Genomic DNA, 22,055 nt, shown 5'->3' with positions numbered 1-22,055 from the left:
AAGTATTCATATTTTTTTACTTAAGTGCCTTAAGCAGCTCCTCTATCACTGATGCAGTCCTCCCACCTCGACCAAGTGGTCGGTGCAGTGTTTTCATTCAGTTCAATTCAGTGCAGTTCAAAGTGTTGTACAAGGTGAGCATGCTTGTATTAACACTTTAAGCATATTAAACTAACTTATTTTGCTATTCTATGAAATTCTTGATATACCTAAATAATATACTAAAGTGTTCTCCATCCTGAACAAATACGTATATAGACTCATATGATTGAGCTCTGAGGAGTTGGCTCATAGTGTCTTTCTACACTATTTACACTGAGATTTTACTTAAATAACTACAGCCACACAATATTGTTTTTCAAGGTAAGTGTTTTTCTTTTATTCATGGTTGTAAAAGAGGCAGGAACATGAGCAAACAGAGGTGGAAGTGGTAAATCTGTAGATGATATAATGCTGAGACACATTTCAGTTGGAAGATTAGACAGAATACAATTAATAATAGCTGCGAGAAAAAGAAAAAAAACTATGACTAAGGACTTAAGTATTATTATTAGCACATTAAAGCTAAAAAAAAATACATTTCAAATAAAAAGGGTAGTTACAGTCATTTAATGGACAGTAAACCCTCTAAATATTCACATGCAGTCCTTCATGGGTTAGACATTCTCACTTTGTATGCAATGATGTAGATACACAATCCGTTGTTAACAAAGGCTTATTAAGCGTCTCAGATTAGGTGAAGCTTCCTGTTAGTTTTGCCTTTTGGTTCGTTAGATAGACTGATGACTAACCTTTACTAGAAACAGAGTGAATAAACAGAATTAAGCAAAGCATGGAGGTGGCCTTTGTAAAATGCCCTGCAACCTTAAGCACAAGCTCATTTGCAATCGCTCCATTGATTACACATCAGCAAAATAAAAAAAGGTTTCTCCATTGCACTTTGTTTATTCACTGCAACTGGAAACACACAGGTATTCAATGACAGTCTACTTGCTCAGAGAGGAGTTTTACACAGAGGAGTCCAGGTTAATCATGCTGCTTAGTAACAATGATGTAATTTACAACTGTATCTATGTGTATGTTCCCAATGATTTATAAAAAGAAGGAGGTTCACAGTTCTCTCACACAGCACGCAACCATGGCTTAATCTACTTTGTGAGAAAAGGCAAAAAAATGACAAAACCAAGAATGAAATCTAACACAATTTGTAGTATTTCTGTCAGTTTCTGTCTTTCAAAGAGACGGAGTGATATCAAGTGGCAAAATCAAAGCCAGGCTCAAATAATTAGAATAATAAAGGGAATTATATTTTACACATTACTTCCTTCTTACCACTTAAAGCCAGTAGCAAATATGTTATCAAGCCTTGGAATAATATAAAAAAAAAAAAAAAAAAAAAAAAAAAAAGCACAAGCACTTTGCTGTGATCCACGCTCGACATCGGTAGATTCAAACATTATCATCTGTAGGTTTGCAGCAGTTAATCTGGTTATATGAAATATTAAACCTAACCTCCACATCACATGAAGACCTAAAGCACTACACAACAGCCCTGTAAGATAAGGCTGTTTTAAATGCTTCTGGGTCCGAGATTTTTTATATTGAGTTGTAAAAAAAAAAGTCAACAAACGCCCAGATGAGATTTAGCTTGTGGATGATTTAATGAAAACATTTGATAATACAGAATTGATTATGGACTTTGTATGACTGCTTTTCCATTAATAAATCAACTGAAAGTATCCCAACTGTAGTTCTCCCATCTTGCTAACATGTAATTACATGGGTGCACAGCTTCAGTGTTAAAATTACCACTATTCAATTTGTAGTTCTAACTGTCAAAAATGACCACCAGTACAAGTTGCTCTCTCTGCATTCCTTGTTTTTAAAAGACACTTACATAATTTTGATACAATCCCAATACATTCTAGTGGTTACAACAGTTTAGTAATACAAACCTAAAACCTCACATTAAGTGTGCGGGCCTGTAGTATTAGACATGCATCAAAGGCCAGATGGAGTGGAGAGGACGGGATGCATCACTCACTCACAACTAAAAAAGCCCCTAATGATTAAAAACCTTTATGCAATCCATCATTTTTACACTGTATACAAAATTGGCACACACTAACGAGGAAAAATAGGTTAATAAGCCAGCGACAAATAATATCAAAACAACAAAAAAAGCATAACTGTGTGTTACTGTGGCTTGCTCGAAGGGTGCAATGGTAGCAGACAAAAAAAAAAGCGAAAAATGAAAAGAGGCAGAGGCCAGCCATGAGGACCATTCCAACATTCTCCCATCTAGGACTCTGTCTTTTTTTTGTTTTTCTTTAGGAAGGAAGGTGTGCGGAACTTCTTTTTCTTTTTGGAGGGCGATTTGCTGGGAGACTCTTCTCCCTCCTGGTCGCCAGCGTCAGCGGGCTCCTCCCCCTCAGCCGCGTCTGCGCTGGCAGGGGGAGAAGCGGACTCCTCGGCCGGAAGTGCTGGGGCGTCGGAGGGGTCATCAGGTGTCAAGTCTGGAAGGGTCTGTCTCAGGGTGGCGGCGTCGCTCTCGTCCTTATAGGTCTGTTCAGGCAAGGACTCTGGAGAGGGGGAAGGAAGGGGAGAGAGTTATGAAATCTCAGAGGACAAACTGGTGGATCCGGGCCGCTGAGCTTACACATCACTGAGGCTACTACAAGTCGACCACTGGACAAATTATTAAATCCACATGATTTTATACTTTTAAACATAATTGGCTGGTCACACAACTTTGCCTCCACACGACTTGGCCTCTTAAATTTATGGCATCAATGAGAATGATGTATTTAAATCAGTTACTTACTTCAATCATAAGAAGGGTACAAAGGTTTAACACTTCCAAAAGGCAAATTTCCCACAAGATTCACCAACACACCGATAAAATAATACACAAGACACCCAAACTGACCTAAACTTTCCTCAGATCAAAAGCCAAACCAAGATGCACCGTCTCTCTTTCATCACATAACAGAAAAGCATCCCTCCATGACTCACCATCCTTAAGAATAAGCAACTAAACATAAGAATTTGCTCTCGTTAATCAGGATTTAATCTCTTTCTTTCCAACTCCTTTTATTGTCTTAATTTTGACAGGCCCTAGCTGGCACACAGCATTATGTTTTTTTTTTACCTTTATTTAAACAGGGAAATCTTAATGAGTGCAGTTCCCTGGTTCATTTGCACCCTGTGTACAAACAAACAAAAATCAAAGTCTACAACAGAGAAAGTTTATTCAAAGGCATAAACGTAAGTGAGGTAACATAACAAGTCAGGGGATAAGTTATATTAATTTAAAACTGCTGCAGCTCTCAAAGAAAAATAAGATAAGAAAATTAGGACTTGGTTAATAATTTGATAGCAATTGAATCCAGTTGCTGGGAGTATAGAAACTATACAGAGCTGGTCCTATTTTATTTTATTTTTTTTCACAGGTAACTGGCAAAGTAAAATGTCTGTCCATATAAGTAGAAATTATTCTTGAATTGATAGGTCAACATGCTAATGCCGATTTTGTTTTTGAAACTAATATAATATAATATAATATAATATAACAATAGAGCATGAATCCAGGCTTTGTGTTTGTTCAAGTATATCGCAGTAGGTATCTGAGGAAGGTTATATTAGATTGAAATGACAGTCTGTTGTTTTTTCCTTATCATATTGTACTGTAATATTAGGGCTTAGAAGCCCTGTGATATCTGGGGCCTGTTAGCTTTATCAAAAAGCATACTTCAGACTGTTTTGTAGATTTTCTATACTTTTATTTTCAGTTGGGACTAATTTATGGGGGTAAAACTTAAAATATGAAAGCATCAGTTTCCAGCAAAAATTCATAGCTTGCTGAAAACAAGCTCTGCCTTTGTCCCAACTCTGTCTGGAATCATGCACCCATCACCAGATAGTTAAGATAGAAAAGCCAGTTTCGCCCTTTAACAATACTCCCAGCAAAAAGAGTCGAGAAGCAACGAGTGCCGGTTTTCTATATAAGCTTCAGTCGACCATCCAAGGAGGTCAGCGGTCGAAACAGCATCCAAACCACTGCCTCATGCTCAGTTACAAGCTCAAACGGTGCAAAAACAACTCCGGCTTTGTTCCTTTTGTTAAATATTGCTCACATGCCGAAGAGACCAGCGAGAAAATAACCCTTTAAACCTCAGAAAACACTCCACACCAGCCTTCATTTTACGTCTCTCCTGTCGGCCCAACACACAAACAGATGAAAACAAACACCACCACACAGCCAGAGCACCGGACCTCAACCGTCTTTCAAGCTCAACAGTGAGTTGCAACAGCTGACAGCAGATGATAAGTTCGGTTGGAAAGCCACACCCAAATAAAGCACTGATGTACCTGGTAAAGGACTCGTCTGGAAGACAAACAAACATTCAACACATTTTTAAAACATTACCTGAGTTTTGTTCGACAAAACAAAACAAAAAACAAAAAAAAGACAGTGGCATATCACATTGATATAATGTGCACATGTGCAAGAGAGGTTGGTTATTTTGACAGTGAACCATTGGCAGGAGGAAAAGAGAGGTTATCTAACGTAAAAAAGGTTTGGCGAGTTGTGAGGTTTACTTCAAGAACATCCTCCACTTTTGTTGAGACTATCATTTAGGTGAATGGGTCTTTAATGCATGTTATTACAAATCCAATAACACCTGAAATAAAATTGTAAGAAAAATATAATTTCTTGCTATTTCTTACGATGGCAACTTTTTCCCCACATTTTTTAACATCTTTAATCTTGAATCAGTGAATTGTGTCCAATTACAAAAGAAGGAGGCTCTGAAATAACCCCCATCAAACCCAAGAAAGTGTTTCAGAGGAATTCAGAGTTAAACGTGTTAGTTCAGATCACAGAACAGCTCTACTAGTGAAGCCATGCGAAGACAAAAAGGGTAAATGATCAAACACAGGTATGGATGGGTGATGGGTAATTAGGAGGTGGAACAGTACGTACTTACTATGGCAACAGGTACTCTTTTGTATTTCCATCTCCTGATTGTAATCGCAGCCACGAAGAAGAAAAAGCACAAGTAGAAAACAAATGTCTATGCAGGTCAAACCACAGGCACAGTGTTAAATTAAAAAAAAATTAAAATGTAAAATAGAGAAAAAAAAAAAACACCAGAGGAAAATCTTAAAAAGAATGGTTGGGAACCATTCTTAGTAGACTCCAAAAAGATGGAGAATGGAAGTGAAGGGGTAAAGGAGATACTGTACATTGAGAAATATGTTAAACAACAATTCAGGTATTCGATTACACCTGTAATCAAAGCTACATATCCTCCCTCATGCGGACAGTAGCTCATAAAAGAAACTTGAGGTGTAAGACTGGAATAATGCCAATTATTGTTTAAGAAGATTATAACTTTAATTTAGAAACTTTTAGAACCAGTTCTCCTATAGGTGTAATCCAATAGTAATAAAGACCAAGAGGGAGAAAAAAGTTAAATTGTCCTTCCAAACTATTTCCTGACATAACGTCTGGAGACTGAATTACAGTCATTTTCCATCTCTTAAAAGAATAAACCTGGTTAAATAATCAGAACCTCTTGGCCTGTTATTACAGAAAACACAGCATAGCACCTGTAGTAGTATTATTATTAAAGACCACGACAAGAACAGATCCCAAGACGGACAGGCAGGTGGACTGGCAGGAGCCTCTGCGTCTCCTCTGTAGACCCTAGAGAAGCCCCAAAACCCAGCAAGAGGACCGGAGAAAACAAATGCCGAGACCAGGCAGAACTGGGCCGCACCAGTTATGTTGAGTATGTCGGGCCGACCTACCTTCCTCTGCTTGGACGGGGGTGCTGGGTGGCGTGGCGGCTGGTTTCTGGCTTTGGGCCTCTTCCTCCTCGGGCTCTACGAGCTGCTCCAAGTCTAGATGAAAATCAGCAGACATAAAATGGTGAGAAACTTTGCAAATCGCAAAAAAACACTAAGAAAAGGGAAGACAACACGAGGAAGCAAACCAGGGCAGAAGCTTAAATCAGGAGAACACTACAAAGGCTTTCAGACAAGATCAACCTTAAGATATCCTGACCAGCTAAACAAACCATTAGTTTGATTGGAAATCAGTCAGAGGCACAGAAGGGACAGTGGAGACCAACAGAGATACATCCAGGACAGATTAGCAGGAAGAGGAGGAGGAGGACACCTTTATGTCCCACACATGGGACGCTCTGATTGGATGACTGAGCTCAGACACAGCTTCCTCAAAAAAAAGTTAGCAGTCAACACTCCACTGCAAAAGCAAAAAGAGCGCTCTTAAAATGACTGGATGGTTTTTCAAATCTCAAAAAGAGCTTGCTTTAACGCCTCACAGCCTCTCTACTCAGCTCCTCGTCCAATCAAACCGCAGAAAGGTTTTTCTGATTTGTCAGAACTCGGATGCCTTTGGACATCAGAGAGAGAGAGAGAGAGAGAGGGGGGGGGATGGGGGGGGGGGAATAATCAAGCAAAGGCTTGTGAAGATTGAACTGTGGGTAGGGGAGGATGCTTGCGCGGGATAAAAACAACGGCAGCAGACTCCAAACCCCCCAGGAAAAAAAAGGAGAGGACACAGCAGGCTGGGATCCCCAGTGCGGCGGTGAGCAATGAAACGGACCAGGGCTGAGCAGGGGGAGGAGGGGAAGCGGAAGGCCGGATATTTAGGCACGACTCCGCTTCATCTGGTGTACCTGGAGCCTGAGGAGCCTGAGGAGCCTGAGCTGCCTGAGCTGCCTCTGCCACTGATGGCTCCTTGCTGAGGGCTCTCAGCACGGCACAATGGAACTCCTTCTGCGGGGACTCTAGAGCTGAAGAAAACTCTTCTGCGGTCGAAAAAACATCGTCGGTAGAGTCCGCGTTGCTCCGGGCTGGCTGAGCCCCGACGGAGAGGGTGAGCGAAGGGGAGCCCTGCTCAGAGGCCGGCGTGGCGGGTGGGGGTCGGGCTCTCTGTAAGGTGGGCGAGTCTGTCACAGACAGTAGAGGTGTGGACACAGATGCTTCACCCTCGGTTGTGGTTCGGGCTCAGGACGGGGTACGGTGGAGGCTGATCCCTCCTTACTATCCGCACGTCCCTGCACTGTGAAGTCATGGGTGTGTGTGTGTGTGTGTGAAGTCATGGTGTGTGTGTGTGTGTGTGTGTGTGTGTGTGTGTGTGTGTGTGTGTGTGTGTGTGTGTGTGTGGAGAGAGAACATCACCAATCTGAAGTTCATGGGGTTTTTGCATGATTCTGCATAAACTTAATTTTCTTTTATTAAAAGTATCCTGTTTAAAATATCTACATTTTATCATGAGCATGTTTAAAGCAGCTGCACATAACTTCAAAACATAACAGCGTAACAGCTCAGCTGATCTATTCTCAATTTTTGCCTGCATCTGATTTACAGAAGGAGGGGGCTGCAATTTATATTCATTTATATTGTGAATATCATTTAATCTTTAACAGCATCGCATGGTAGGAGGGGTGTGAAAAGAATGTTTTTTCCACACTAAATTGAGATTCATTTCATCTTTTCCACTCGCCGCCTTTACCTTCAGGCCCTTTCTGTTTCTGCTCCACCTCCTTGCGGTACTCCTCCAGCTCCTGGTCGGTGAGTTTGTTGAAGGGGTTGGGACCCTGCTTGCTGACGATAACCCTGGGCTGGTACTCCTTCTCGATGATGGCCTTGGAAGCGGTCACTAGCTCCCCCTTCAGGACACACAGAGGGAAGGCAGAGAGGGAGAGGAGAGGTCACGGTAACCGCTACAGCAGGCCACACATGGAAGGACTTAATGACTTGAAAGCTAGCTGCAGTGTTGAATGCTGGCAGAAAATGTCACTTGAACTGGATTATCAGATTAAGAGACCGTTTACACACATAACTATAATGCAGCATGAGCAGATGTGTCAGCCATAGGTGAAGAAACATATGTCTTCAGAGCACAAGTTAATGCTAATCGGCCATTTGACAATCCAAGAAGCACAGACATGTTATGATGACAAATAACAGGTTACATCTTATTATATCTGGAATAAATAATTGTTTCCAGTTTCATTATATACTATACACAGCTACATTAAAGCCAAGCACAGATTTGAGGAAGCCTTCAAGCCGACTCAATCACAAATCACCAGGCAAGCAGGAAATATTCAAGGTATTCAACAGCAATAGTTCTGTTCTTTAAACCAAAAACATTAGTTTTTTTCTTCCCTTTTTTTTTTTCTTCTGTACAATACATGCACCACCACCACCTCCATCACTGGATCTAATACCTGCCCTCTTTACAGCCCACTTCAACAATACGTTTTGAAAGAAAATGCGTCTGCTGAAAATCTCTCCTGTGGACAGACTCAAAAACAGCAAGATACACATCAATCCTTCTCCTCGAGAAAAACAAAAAAATAAACGATTCATTTTACAGTATCCAAAGTTCTCAGAGTGCATAAACATGTAGGAAAGACTAGGTCACATGACCAAACAAAAACAAGTGAGAAAATGACCTCGACCTCATCGATTCAGTATCAATATCGAGCGTCTATCTGCAGGCTCAGAGGAATGGACTGTAGGATGAAGTGAGGTTCAGGTGAATGGTGTTTGTGACTGGAGCAGTAAGTACCTTTCTAATTGATTTAGCAGGACTATAGGACCCCTCCGACACATCAAGGCCATCAATAGTGTCTGTACAGTCAGACAGAGGGGCGTCCTGCAATAGTAAACCCAGTGAGGGGGGGGGAGCACAACCCAGCTCTTAGAAACACCAGCACATTCAAATCAGCAGTCCGTCAGGCAGGCATGAATGTGTGCAGACCTTCAGAAACGTACCGCCTCTCACACACATACAAAGGTGGAAAGAGTACTACGATATCTCACTCAAGCACAAATACTATTATCTGAGTAATCCTCAAGCAGAAGTGAGGACACTACTTCGGTTAACATTGTCCCCTCGAAAAAGGTCCAATTTGTCAACTGGACCGTGACCATTTAAATAAGAATACACACTTTGAAATCTCCCAAAAGTTTGGAGAGATTACCTTTCAGAAAAAGAGCTAAAAGTGAATACGTCCCCTTGACTATAAAAAATAAATAAAACTGAAGGCTTATCTGTAAGGGTGCCCTTCTTAAAAAGGTCTTACCTTGCTGAAAGTCGCTTTAATAATTAGTTTTCGGTTTGTTATGATTAGTTACTTTCCACCTCTGCATACACACATACCATACAGACATACACAAGTACTGGACATGCATGCAAAGAGAGATGGTTCTGGAAAGTGACGTGGGGCTGTGGAAAGCATTGCAGGGATGGAACAAATAGCCAAGATCATGCATTGGAAAGACAAAACAGTCCACACGGGGGGGGAGTCTTAACAGAATAACATCAAGGACTCCTGTGGCCCTTTAACACGCTTTAAAACATTAACAGCTCCGTTTTACTTTCGCCATGTCCTGCTCCTCACGATGTTTGGAAGACAATAACCAGGAAGCTTTTAAAAGTGGAAGAAAAACCGAGCTAAGAGATGCCAAGCGAAGGGGGGAGCGAACCATGCAAACTGAATGTAAGAGGAACACTTTGAAGCAATTTCCTCTTCTCAAAGAAAGAGTGCATGCACAGAAATAAAAGTGAATCAGACTGTGGTGGGGATCTTGTTAAATATGGCAAAAGACCAGTCTGCAAGTGTTAAACCGGGTAACAGCATCAACCATAAACTATGAAAAAGGAAAGGCAAACTAAATTAAATCTTAAAAAAAGGACATGAAGGAGAGAAAACAAACTATGTAGGATTATGGACACAACCTGTGCTGGACAGTTTGGAGAGCAGAGCAAGGTTACCTCTCCCAAACACTACTCACCTGCCAGATTGACAATCTCTGTGGTCAAAGAATAACGTGACAGTTACAAAGTCGCTCCATGCTCAGGGAATAAGACATGGAGGACATGTTTTGTTCCATGTTATTAGCTGTGAAGTTACTCCTTCAGAGACGGATCGGACAACTTCAAGCACAATGTTTACTTCTTTGAGCATTTTTGGTTTAAGGGGTGACTCCTGACCTGGAAAGGATGTATAATTTGAATGTATTTTAACTAAATACAAGAGAGCAAACTCCAAAAACTCTCAAGTGTTTCGTCGGTATGAGACACATATTCATCTCCAGGTCAGGATGGCTGTAGCAGCGAGGTTTTCATGTGCAGAGTTTATAGACTGACCTGATTGAAGTTGCGGTCCACCACGCTGCTGGCACACAGAACCTGTGACTGGGGCCCCGCTGTCTTTATGTCCTGCAGGTTCTGCTCCCGGATCTAGAAAAAAATAAAACATATAAAGTCATACATAATAACAATAAACATACAGTGCATCAGGAACATCAGATGGTGAAGTAAAGGCAGCAAAAGGATGAAACATGCGATACCTTATTCCTCATTTCCAGGACGTCTTTTGGGTTGGTGTTCATTGGGATGAACTGATTGGCTGCGGCAGTCTGGCGGAGTCCGTCTTCCTTTGTCCACTGTAAACATCACATTAAGTGTTAAAACATTACCATTAATGGATATCCTGAATCACATGACAACCCAAGCACAAAAATTTGATTTAGACAAAATACTATGCAGGCTTTCACAACACAAAAATCATGCTCAACTGAAATGAACAAAGTTGGATGGCTGTAAAAAAAGGTTTGAATGTAACAAGTGAACCAATGATGATGAGATTATTTTATACTAAATTTAGTGGTGGACTGTTCGACATCATTACCTCTCTGACGCTTACTTATCAAGCCGTGATATCAGGATGCATCCTCCCAGTAATGTGGGGCTCAAACACAGACTGGAGCAGGGACTAAATTGTCTAAATTCAGAACTTTAGAGTTGTTCTCATGCAGGATAGATCCCATTTTTGTGTGTGATTTTTTACTGTGAAACTGGTGCATAGAGCTGAAATGTCCTAAAAATAAAAAGGACTCTGTCAAGAAATACTACATAATACTACTATACTATAGAATACTACAAATATGATAGAAAACTACACATATGTCCCTGTAAGCAAGATGCGCACAGGGACATATGTGTAGTTTTCTATCATATTTGTAGTATTCTATAGTATAGTGTTTTTATGCAATTTTGTCTGTTTTAGTATTTATAGATAAAGCATACAGGATTACGTCACGCATATAAGCGGTATTCTGTAATTTACTTTTTAACGTGTATTATTAGGAGTCAATGCTTAAACAGAAGAGCGTACTGGAAGTAATATTATCATGTATGACCTCACAGAGAGGAAACACTGAGTTTTAAAACCTTTCAAATGGTTCTACGGTGTTTTCTGGATGCATACTTCAGAAGTGATCAGTGCAGGTGATGCTCAGTCAGGAAACCGGTGAAACGACCATGCGCATGACGGCAATTTAAGACGCACCGCCTAAAGCCTAAAAGGTGTATTTATACTACCGATAGCCATTTGTCATCATCATTGATGGACCATTCGAAACAAAAACAGAAAGAGCACACTGAAGATAAACCGAGAACATCACAGAATGAGAAAAATGAGAAAAAAAGGTAACAAGGTGTGAGGGAGGGAGGGAGGGAGGGAGAAGTGAAGGGTGGGTGGGTGACAGGTGATGAGGCTGGCTTACGAAGCGAGAGTGGCAGTGAGGGGTGAGCTGGCATCACCAAAGTCATTTCCCAGGCTGATACACAACAACAAGGACGACAGAGATAAGAGAGAAACACACCCGAGGACACTCGCCCACGTTGGGACAAAAAAAAGCCACAATGCCACAAACTAAGACCAGAGTGGATCTTTCCTTCAGAGGTTGAGGCCTTTTATTGTCTTGACAATTAGGGAAAAAAATACCCCATTGACTACTTTCTTAACCTGGTAATGCTCAGCATGATTGGAGAAAAAAAGAAATAAAAAAAGGTCTTTATCCATTTCTTGTACCAAACTGAATGAGCAGCGGGTGAATATAGAAATAAAATCTTCAGCTTTCATGCAACATATTTGTTAAACCTTTTTAAAACTAGGCATGTTTTCGCGGTGGAAAAGCGGAAGCTCATGACTTAATTTCTGCGCTGATTTTTAAGCTTGGCTTGTTAGCTTCCAAACCAGGCGCTAGATGAGGGAGGGTTTCTGGATGGAAGTAGCTGGGTCGGGTTGGGGTTGAGTATGAGATGAACATGTAAACGCGATATACTCACTGAGAAAGAGTCTCACAACACAACATTTCCTACTTTCCCAACAGGAGATAATTGATTCAAAAGTCAGGTCAAATTCCATTGCTTTTTCTCTGTTCTTTTCTTTTTCCAAACAATTTCACTCATGCAGGGATTGAGGCGTTCAGAATAAAACTGAAACCAGAAAAATAAAGAAAGTAGAAAAAAAATGAAAAAGTACAACTGGGAGCAGTTGAAGGTGTTTGAGATTTTTTTTTTTTTTTTTTTTTTTTGAAGAAAAGCAGGCTGCATAACTCTTTTGCAAAGGAAATTTAGTTTAAAAACTTTTTTTTTTCTTATCAAATGTTTATAATGTATCAGCCACTATCCTGTTGATTAAAGATTCTCAGTTAGAGACATGCAGACTCCCTCTTTTTATGCTGGCAAATCTTATAAATACCCTTTGTGAGCAGTCCAACAAGCAAAATCCCCACTTAGAAGGTTGATATGGCCTCAAATCTCACTTTACTTTTGAAGATGTTTCATTATCGTTTTGTTTTTTTTGTTAACAAAAATAACAAAAGCTAACTTCAAGATGCAAAGACAAAACTAAGAGAGCTGCTGCGGGGCGGTGAGCAGCGACGTCACCGTGTCTTTCAAAAATTCACCTGCCCACTTGAGGCCTCATGCCACACCCCTGCCGCTCGCTCCTCTGGGAAAAACATCAACACCAACAATGCATTTCACTCCTACACATGCAGTGGGGCATGCATTGGGCGGCTGGCCCGGCATCATGGGGTATTCAGGGGAGAGCAGAAGGAAAACGGAGCAGAAGGGGGACAACTCACAGCTACGCTACAAAGTAATTAACAGGAAAGAGTTAACTGGATTAGAAATTGAAATCTGAAAGTAGCGTGATTAAACCGATATATACTTCCAATAGCAGTAATACAAAAAGGTTTTGTTCGTGCTACACTTTTTCTCCTCACTGTCCCCAGAACCTTCAGGATGCCGACCACCTGCCCATTTCCACCAACAAGGTAGCTGTAAAATCTTTACTATGAACAATAAGGTAGGCACAGACCAAGCAGTTGGTTATACAGCTTGGCACGCAGACACCAGACGAGAGAGACTGCAGCAAGGGTTTGACGTGATCGTGTGTTATGTTCGTCCACACCTTAGGCTTCGACTTGGGGCTGCTGGCGTCGGGCCCGTCCTCGCAGGGCTCGTCGGGCCGGCCGCCGGCATTGAGCCAGCGGGTCTTGTCGCGCTGGCCGCGCTGGAAGCTCTGTTTCAGTGGGGAGCGAGCGCCTGAGTCGCTGTCCTCCCCGTATGAGTAACCACCGTGGGTGGAGGCAGCGCTCTCCACGTCACTGTGCTTTTTAGATTTGTCACGCAATGCCGGGCAGCGGTAAGGGTAGCCGGTTCTGTAGCCCTGGGATACAGGAAGACAAACAACCACATGGGTTGGAAAACATTAATACTATCTATCTATCTATCTATCTATCTATCTATCTATCTATCTATCTATCTATCTATCTATGCTTAAGAAGATGCAACTATGACCGTTTAAAAGAAGAAATAACACACTCTTTTTTTTCTCAAACAAATCATTCAATTTATTGCAATAAAACACGCCCTTGTTCAAAAATACTTTTGCCACCAGCGTCATGTGATAAAAGAATAAAGAATTTAGTATGCCTCGCAAAAGATTTAAGTTCCCCCCTTTTCTTAATACTTACCAAGTTGTCGAGCATCCTCATGAAAGCCTCAAACTCCTGCTCCCCGACTTCCCACTTCGGGTGTGTGGAGGACCCTTCGCTTGCCGGCTCTGGGACCCGCGAGCGTGCCTTGTATTTGGCTGGGTCCAGCATCACCAGATTATCCGGCCCTCCAGCGCTGGCCAGCGTTCGCACCTGAAATAAAATTGGGAAGGGAATAGCGAGAGACGAACCCACAGACGGATGCAGAATACAGAAGGAGAAAATAAAGTGTGGACATGAGGACAGACACGGACGTCAACATGAGGACAGATGAACAGATATAAAAATGTGGAGAGACAAGGGACAAAGACAATTGTTATGAAAAACGCAGACGGACGTATGGTGGCAAATACAACGAGCCAAATGGAAATCAAACCACAATGATAGCAAATAGACAATACTAAGGATTCTTTGACATTGAAATAAATGCCTCATGTCCTTTATAGTGTGTTCATCAATGTGCGTCCTACCTGGATCTCACAGGCGGCGACCAGATTGTGCATGTAATAGAAAGCTTCCTCCACTGTTGCGCCGACAGACACCAAGCCATGGTTCCTCAGGATGAGCACCTGAGAGACAGGAAACATACATTTTTTTTTTAAATAAAAGCACTTCTTCGACGTGTTTCAGAAGTAATAAAATAAGGTTTTATGATGACACTATTACATCTCAAACTCACACTGATAGTACTATATACTATTTATCTTGTTTTTCATTTTCACATTGTGACACGCTGTGCTGTTACCTTGCTAGTCTGCCCGAGGTCCCTCTTGATGATCTCATTTTCCTCCTCGTTCACCAGTATGCCGCAGTAGTCGTGATAGGTCACCTCACCCAGGGACAGCGCCTCGGGTGAGATGGGCAACAGGCCGCATTTCATAGCCGACACCTGCAACCAAACAGACCACACATCGCACCACATAAGACTATTGTGTCCAGGTCTGTGTTTCAGTTGGGTATAATTACTTTGTATACACCGTCACTTACCGCAGCACCTGCGGCTGTGTGTATGTGTACGATACACTTGACATCGGGCCGTGCATTGTAGATGGCACTGTGGAGGTTGAAGCCGGCCAGGTTGATCCCGAGATTGGTGCTTCCCCGGTCGACTATCTCCCCTTGAAGATTTACCTTCACCTGGAGAGCAGGGCAGACAACAATGGGGTTACTCAGAGTAATTACTTTAACTATTAATCTCACCTGTTTCAATGTATTTTTAAATCGCAAGATAAGTGGATGAATCTTCACAGAAATCCCTGATAGAAAAGTCAAAAGAAAACTTAAGAAACGACACGCAGTTTAAATAGAGAGCAGCTCGTATTCTCACCAGACTGGAGGCGGTGACTTCACTGTACAGGAGCCCAAAAGGGACAATAAGGAAGCGCTCCTGGTCCGAGACCCTGACCTAAAAGGAGCAGAAGTCAGTCTCGTTAGATTACAGCGTTACAGTTCATTTCACTTATAAAACCACTAAAGCACGCCCTCTTAGAAACTTCCTGAATTAGATCATCAACCCACCATGTATTGTACATGCACAATTTAGCCTATATTTGTATAAAAGGATACATTTTCTTTGGGAATTAGGCCCAATGTGTACATATCTTTACTTGCTGGACAACAAATTCAGTCAGAACTTTCGGTTACTTTATAAGGAAAGAAAGCCCGTCTTACTGTGAGGTGGTTGAAGATGAGCTCGGACCAGCCAAACAAGTCAGCGAGACGATAAAAGGCAGCCAGCTTGCAGCGATGCAGCTTCTCGCCCTTGTCATAGGAAATAGAGTCCGAGCCACGCAGATCATTCACCGGAGTCACCATACCCAAACCTGAGAGCAAGAGACGGGGTCAGAATGAACGACACGGATCGCTTACATGAAAAGGTTCAAACATAACAGAAAGGGAAAAAAGAGATCAAATGGACAAAAACAATTAGATGGAGTCTGCCTATTGGACTCTTTGTCCAGAAATGAACTATGGCGTACGCTGCATTACTCATTGTGAGCACAGACATATCAGGAGCTGAGGTCAGAAAAAGACACACACACAGACACACACTCTCTTCTCTGCTTACTCATGTTCAGCGCCGCCATGCCTCCCTGTGGGGCGGCTGGATACATGGAAGGCATGCTGGTGGTCATGAAGTCTGCAATCTGCTGCAGAGCCAGTAGGCTGGTGGGCGTCTTCCCCTTCTTCAGCTGATCCACGATCATTGTCTCCAGCTCGTCGCAGAACGCCTGCCGGTCATCAACGAAGACACGAAGACGGAGAGAAACACAGGGAAATGTTAAAAGGCAGAAATAAACACTATGCGTAAACACATAAGTTGTGCAGTTTGCACGCCAAAATCAACATTACTGCTAGCAATTGAGTTGTCTGATGTCACCGTTTGAAATTTCAATATGGTGTAAAAAAAAAAAATAATCTTAAAACTTGCTTGAGACCTGAGGGCTACAGGACAACATTTTGGTATCGGAGGTGTTGTGGTTTGAGTCGGATTGGAAAAGGAAGTCTTGTCCTTGTTATCCACCTACTACTCCTGAAATATAGCCCATTGTCCCCAGTTTTGTTCTGCAATACATCCTACCTTCATAAAGGTTATAATGTTCACTTTTTGTTCAAAATGTTTTAAGAGAGTTGTTGATTCTACTGTATGATCCACTCTGGAGGATGCAGTCTGTGGCACTGTTGTGTAATATTGATAGGTTTTTCTTTTATTCTGCCCATCCATTTTATATCAATAAGGCTAGGCTAAATAACAGAAACACCTCTCTTGTATAATATAATACAGTTCAACAGGACTGTTGTATTAGTTACAGCTAGGTTAAACTAGTAAATAGGCAACAGAGTGTATCTCAAGTATAAAAGACACTGACAGGAGCTCAACAAAGTAAAATCCTCATTTTAGAAAGCACCACTCAGGTCTTTTTTCAGGACTTGAATACATCAGTGCCACACACACACGCACGCACGCACGCACGCACGCACGCACGCACGCACGCACGCGGCCTTTAAACAGTGGTGTTCTCTGTCCGGAGCATTCAGCAGCTCACAGACAGACTGTTGATGGGGAATAAACTGGATCCATCATGTGATGTTGAGGAAGCTGCTGCCTTTACACTAAAAAGAGCCTGTTCTTGTGTTGACATGCTGGTTATGGCAGTGTGAACACAGCATTTTGTCAGCTCATGTAGTGAACATGGAGTAAATGTAGTGTATCATACTGAATATGAATATATATTAACGTGTCCGTCAGACTGACCGGGCTCTGGAGTATCATGGAGACCCTCTTCCTCTGCTCCATCATGTTGAAGTCCTGCCGAAGGTCGGGTGCCATGTTTCTCTCCCTCTGGTACTCTGGGCTGCTCTCATCCACCCGGTCGAAGTACCGCTCCTTGTGGGGGGCCGTGGTGGGAGGGGGGGCCGTCACCACGCCGGCACCTGAGTCGCCGTTCATCCTGGGCTGACCTCCTGTAAAAAGGGAGGGAGAAGAGACAACTTTTAATTTTATTTTCTGTCAGATACAAATACACACATCTCACATTCCTTAAGTCTGAGTGATGTATGAAGGTTTTTTCTGAACACAGGTTACTTTGAAAAGCACGGTGTGGTTGGTTTTGGCCTTTTCTTTATGTATATATTTTTTTAAATAATGTAACATGTTTAAGTCTCTGTGTGTGCTGGTGGCCATGCATTAGTGTCAAAACATGATATGCAATGTAAAATACATTAAAAATTAAATTGGGAATCATATAAAACATATCGATTAGGATCAAAAAAGCAGTCATATACTAATAATACATACTTTAGAACTGCCTACCATCTGCATTAAACTTTTGTATGTATAACTATGAACGATTGTTTCTTTAATGTGTAGCTAATAAAAAAAAACTATCATTAAAGACGCCGACAGAGGGACACAGCGAAAGTTTCCATGGTGAAATGAGGGAATGAGCAACGCAGTCATTAGATCACAAAGCCATATCACACAGACCACTCTCTTCCCTACTTCCTGTCACGACCATGTGACCACTTCTCCCACCGAGATGGGTGTTCATTGATTTCCATAACGTGCTTCCTGGAATCACAACACCACTCAACTGTCAAGGCCGGGCAAAGGAAAGTTTAAAAAAAAAAAAAAAAAAAAAAAAAAAAAACTGGAAAAAGCTCTATGAATATTAGAAACAAAAATCTCAGATATTTCTACAAGTATGTTGTGGACATAACAATTACTGTGCATTTGGGGATCAATAACATACATTTAGCTCAACATTATCATGTGACCTCTTCAACTGACAACAACAGGAAGTGGTTAACATAGATCCTATAGATCCGAGTCCATCCATCCAGCTGGGTGTCTGTGTGGATAAATAGTCTCAGCCTGTCCGTCACAGCACCGACTACTCAAGCCCCGACTCTGAAGGACACAGACTGGCTTATGAGCAGTGAAAAGTGTGTGCGTGTGTGTGTGCGTGTGCGTGTGTGTGTGTGTGCATGCATGGGTTATTGTGGGGTTGCTCTGGCAGAAACTGATGCAGCCCATTACTCGGCATCAATACAAATGTTCATCCAAAACTGCCATGACAACTGTAGACCGGCCCCGAAAGAATCCACTATCACGCTGAGAGCTGGCAGAGCCCCTCTCACCCTTTGTGTCCGCTTTTATGGGTGTTCTGAGATTTTCCACAACATTTCTCACCACAAAACTCACGTCACCTGCTCCAATCAAGGCCTTTGTGTTTTCAAGCTGTTTGGCTAATCATAGGCCAACAATGTTTTATCCATCCTCACCTCATTGACTCATTAAATGGAGGGGAAATGAATGGTGTTCTCTCCGCTTTTCATCTAGCATTTTGGTAATACCTTCAAATAAATATTAGTACATTCATTTACAATTTAAAAGAAAGAAAGAAAGTCCACACCAACTGATGAATTCCACTAGAGATGGTAGTTGCTGCTACTTTGCTAAGTTAGGCCAGGATGTTGTTTCATCATCGTGGATATATTCTGATTGCAGGTAACAGTAAGGGAGGGAAGTAGTACGTTTTGCTTCAGCCAAGGTGTGGTCATCTCAATAGTCATGAGCTAATCAGATGCATTGAGTAAAACTAGTAACTGCAAATTTAACATGATGTTTTTCTTTGAATTTACACATTACAAATTCAAATAATCTTTTAATTTAATACAAATGACAACAAGTAAGAACTAAATTTCATAAGTTGTAACTGCACTTTGTATATCCTATCAAAGGCTCATTCTGGATTCATTTATGCCTTCCACATGTGAAGAAACTCCAAACTGTGTCCAAAGAGGAGGTAGTAGAAGTCGAGACCCACATTCGCTCGAATTTCATAAATCCAAACACTCTTACAACTCTTAACCACCGTCTTATGTTGCAATTACAAAAGAAAGAATATGAGAAGCTGCATACTCCCTCTGCAAATATTCAGGAGGGAAAACTCTTGTTCTGTCTCACTCGTGTGATTCGATCATCAGATATTGACAGAAGAATAGTGACATCAGCAATTATCTCTTGTGCCAAATATTCTCATTTGGGAGAAAGAGTGAATCCCTGGCCTTTTATTAATACACATATGTCAACATGCACTGCAAATCTGTCAAACTGAACAAATAGATACGTTTATACTGACAGATTCAGGCAGGGTTGGTCTGTATCACACATCAAAGAAAGGTATTTGATAAGACTAGTCTCTCTGCAGCCCTTCAAAGACCGGCCCGTGTCAGCCTGGTTTACACGAAGATGGTCTTAATGCTTCTGACTGCTGGTCTGATCTCATCCACTTCACCCTGATCTGCTTATGCTGCGTTTGCTGTCTGTGCAGTAGGATCTTTTTGATTGTCTCAGGGCTGCCATCGGTCCAACACTGCAGAGCACAAGACCACAAAATCTGACAACACCTGAGCAGGCTGCATGAACCATAAGGATCACTAAAACTGCAAGAGGGAGAAAGTTAAAGCAGAAGCAGCAGGACGAGATTACATGACGTGCAGAAATCACCCGTGAAGCTTTCAAATAATCTCCTTTTTTCTGCTCTCTGTCAGAGTAAACAAAGCAAGGAGAGGTAAAAAAAATGACTCCTGACTCCAGTTAAGCAATACTAGAGGCCTTTCAAGCATCAACATCTCTGGAGCATCTTTTTTCATAGCGTAAACTATCCCAAAAACAGAAAAAGTTGTTTATTTCTTGTGGACACTGGGGCAAAAACAATGGCCGTTGATGCAGGAAGCTTTCTCTCTCTCCGTGCACACCGTTGTCATCTCACAACCACAGGCGCCCCCGCCTCGTCAGACCCCCCCTACTTCTCTATCTCTCCTCAGATATGTAGGTGCAGGGGAACGGCTAGCCTCCACTCCTATTAAAGAGTGCAATCGCTATGGAAACCAAACACATTACCATGGAAACGCGGGACAGCCTTTAAAGATCGCCTTTACGTAAGAACAGCTGTAGGCCAACATCACGCCGCAGAGCCTGTCGGTGTCACAAGGCGCATATTTGCAGCATTTGTTTTAGAATAAGATGAAGTCAAGTTGGAAATAACTACACATACAGGGAACATTGAATTGAGTTCCCAGGGTAACATCTCATAGGAATTACATGACCCAGCTTTTCTCACATAATGAGACTGAGGAGCAGGGAAACTAAGAGGTTTTGCAGATGCACTTGTTTGGCATCAAGATGATGACCCAAAAAGTTCACTCCGTTTGGAACTAAACTGAAATGACAATGATTATATGTTGGTAGAGTTGGGCTGAATTTAAAATTGTTAAACTAGTCAAATAGATTTACAAATTACTTTAATGTTGTTGTTTTTTTGAGGAAGGATCTCTTCTAAAATCTCAAACTTTCATCAATTTGAAAGAATATTTGGGGTATGATTGAAAAAATGTCATGTGGTTTAAACTTAAAACTTGGTCCCAAATAATTAAAAACATGAAATTCTCAATGAAACAGCCTTTCAACTAGTGGCATAATCTTAGATTAGAACTATTTAATAATAAATAAAAAGTAAAAGGAACACCATTGCTCTGAATATTTTAATTAAGTTGGGGAATCACTGTAGTCAACTTTCTGAAGTGTCAAGGTGGTGTAACAGACATTCATGTAGCCAATTTCTTAACAATGTGCAAGAAGATTATGGGACAGGAAATGATGCCATGAACTGCTGCATGCCAGTATCAGTAAATAACTCTTTAAAATATGAGATCATTTGACCTCTATGGTTAGGTATGAAGGGCTACATGTCAAATGGTACTGCCCCAGGAAAACATTAATCATTCATCAGAACACAAATTAGTATTTACTTTAAAAATTATGTTTGAAATATTCATACCTACAGCATCTGCTCAAACAGGTGTCTACGCCAATGCCTGTCACTTTCGGTTGTAAATTGAAATATCAAATAGATTAATCAATTAGAACAGGAACATCTTGTGATGGAAAACCCATTAAATTAAGGGTTAGAAAATAACCTTGGGTGAACCATGGGTGTGCCTAAAGCTGCAACTCATGCACCGCCCTGCAAATGTTGGGGAATTTATAGCACCCCTGACAGTAAGTGTCTGGTCCTGGCACTGTATTGTCTGGCCGGACTAGCACTCTGTGTCTTGCATGTTTGGGATCTTGCCTTTTGGATGCTGCTACAGAGTGTTTGCTAGGAGGACTTTAAGACACTGACGGTTTCCTGTGTACACGGGCCTCTGATACACAGAACACATAACAGTCGCACATCAAAAGCTGTTCTTTCCTCCTCCATTTTCACTGTGGATGTGTAAAAAAAAAACCAAAAAAACCCTCGGACTGGATCCATCCAAGGGTTTTTCTCGTCTCCAAGCAACAGGAAAATGTGATGACGATTCAAGCATCTCATTCATACAGTACAATATATGCCTTCTGCATTCGTGTGAAGAATTAGGGGTGACATTTTGATTCGTCATTGGAACAATCAAGCCAATACGAGTTGCTATGACAACAAATGTAAGCAGTGAGCTCCCTCAGTACTTACAGTATGGCAAAATGTCCAAGAAATGGTGTGTCATAAAATCGCTTCAACACAGGGAAAAGTGTTATTTCTAACGCAAAGATTTGCATAATCTTAAACGCATTTCTAATGTGCTTATCATGACGACGTACACTCAAA

General features: G+C 41.6%; 1 protein-coding gene across 5 annotated transcripts in view; it reads right to left on the bottom strand.

Annotated features, from left to right (window-relative positions):
- Positions 1-2,201: 2,201 nt before the first annotated feature.
- The window catches only part of add1 (adducin 1 (alpha)), a 23,258-nt gene continuing 3,404 nt past the window's right edge, over positions 2,202-22,055 (bottom strand). Inside the window, exons 2-16 of one of the 5 annotated variants that reach the window (XM_054612215.1) lie at positions 17,159-17,367; positions 15,971-16,133; positions 15,574-15,725; positions 15,230-15,307; positions 14,890-15,039; positions 14,648-14,791; positions 14,373-14,471; positions 13,882-14,055; positions 13,317-13,574; positions 10,402-10,497; positions 10,199-10,291; positions 7,550-7,706; positions 5,818-5,910; positions 4,992-5,025; positions 2,491-2,582 (exon numbers count right to left, since the gene is read on the bottom strand). In XM_054612215.1, the coding sequence (XP_054468190.1) occupies position 2,582; positions 4,992-5,025; positions 5,818-5,910; positions 7,550-7,706; positions 10,199-10,291; positions 10,402-10,497; positions 13,317-13,574; positions 13,882-14,055; positions 14,373-14,471; positions 14,648-14,791; positions 14,890-15,039; positions 15,230-15,307; positions 15,574-15,725; positions 15,971-16,133; positions 17,159-17,353 (1,887 nt within the window). In that variant the 5' untranslated portion in view covers positions 17,354-17,367 and the 3' untranslated portion in view covers positions 2,491-2,581. Of the gene's footprint in view, positions 2,583-4,371; positions 4,388-4,987; positions 5,026-5,817; positions 5,911-6,885; positions 7,097-7,549; positions 7,707-10,198; positions 10,292-10,401; positions 10,498-13,316; positions 13,575-13,881; positions 14,056-14,372; positions 14,472-14,647; positions 14,792-14,889; positions 15,040-15,229; positions 15,308-15,573; positions 15,726-15,970; positions 16,134-17,158; positions 17,368-22,055 lie in introns of those variants that run through there. The other 4 variants (XM_054612214.1, XM_054612216.1, XM_054612213.1 and 1 more) reach the window with 4 other exon arrangements.

The sequence above is a fragment of the Anoplopoma fimbria genome, chromosome 14 (assembly GCF_027596085.1).
Source record: "Anoplopoma fimbria isolate UVic2021 breed Golden Eagle Sablefish chromosome 14, Afim_UVic_2022, whole genome shotgun sequence".
Classification (NCBI taxonomy): domain Eukaryota; kingdom Metazoa; phylum Chordata; class Actinopteri; order Perciformes; family Anoplopomatidae; genus Anoplopoma; species Anoplopoma fimbria.
The sequence above is the reverse complement of the archived record's forward strand: the minus strand, read 5'-3'. Positions and strand labels throughout refer to the sequence as shown.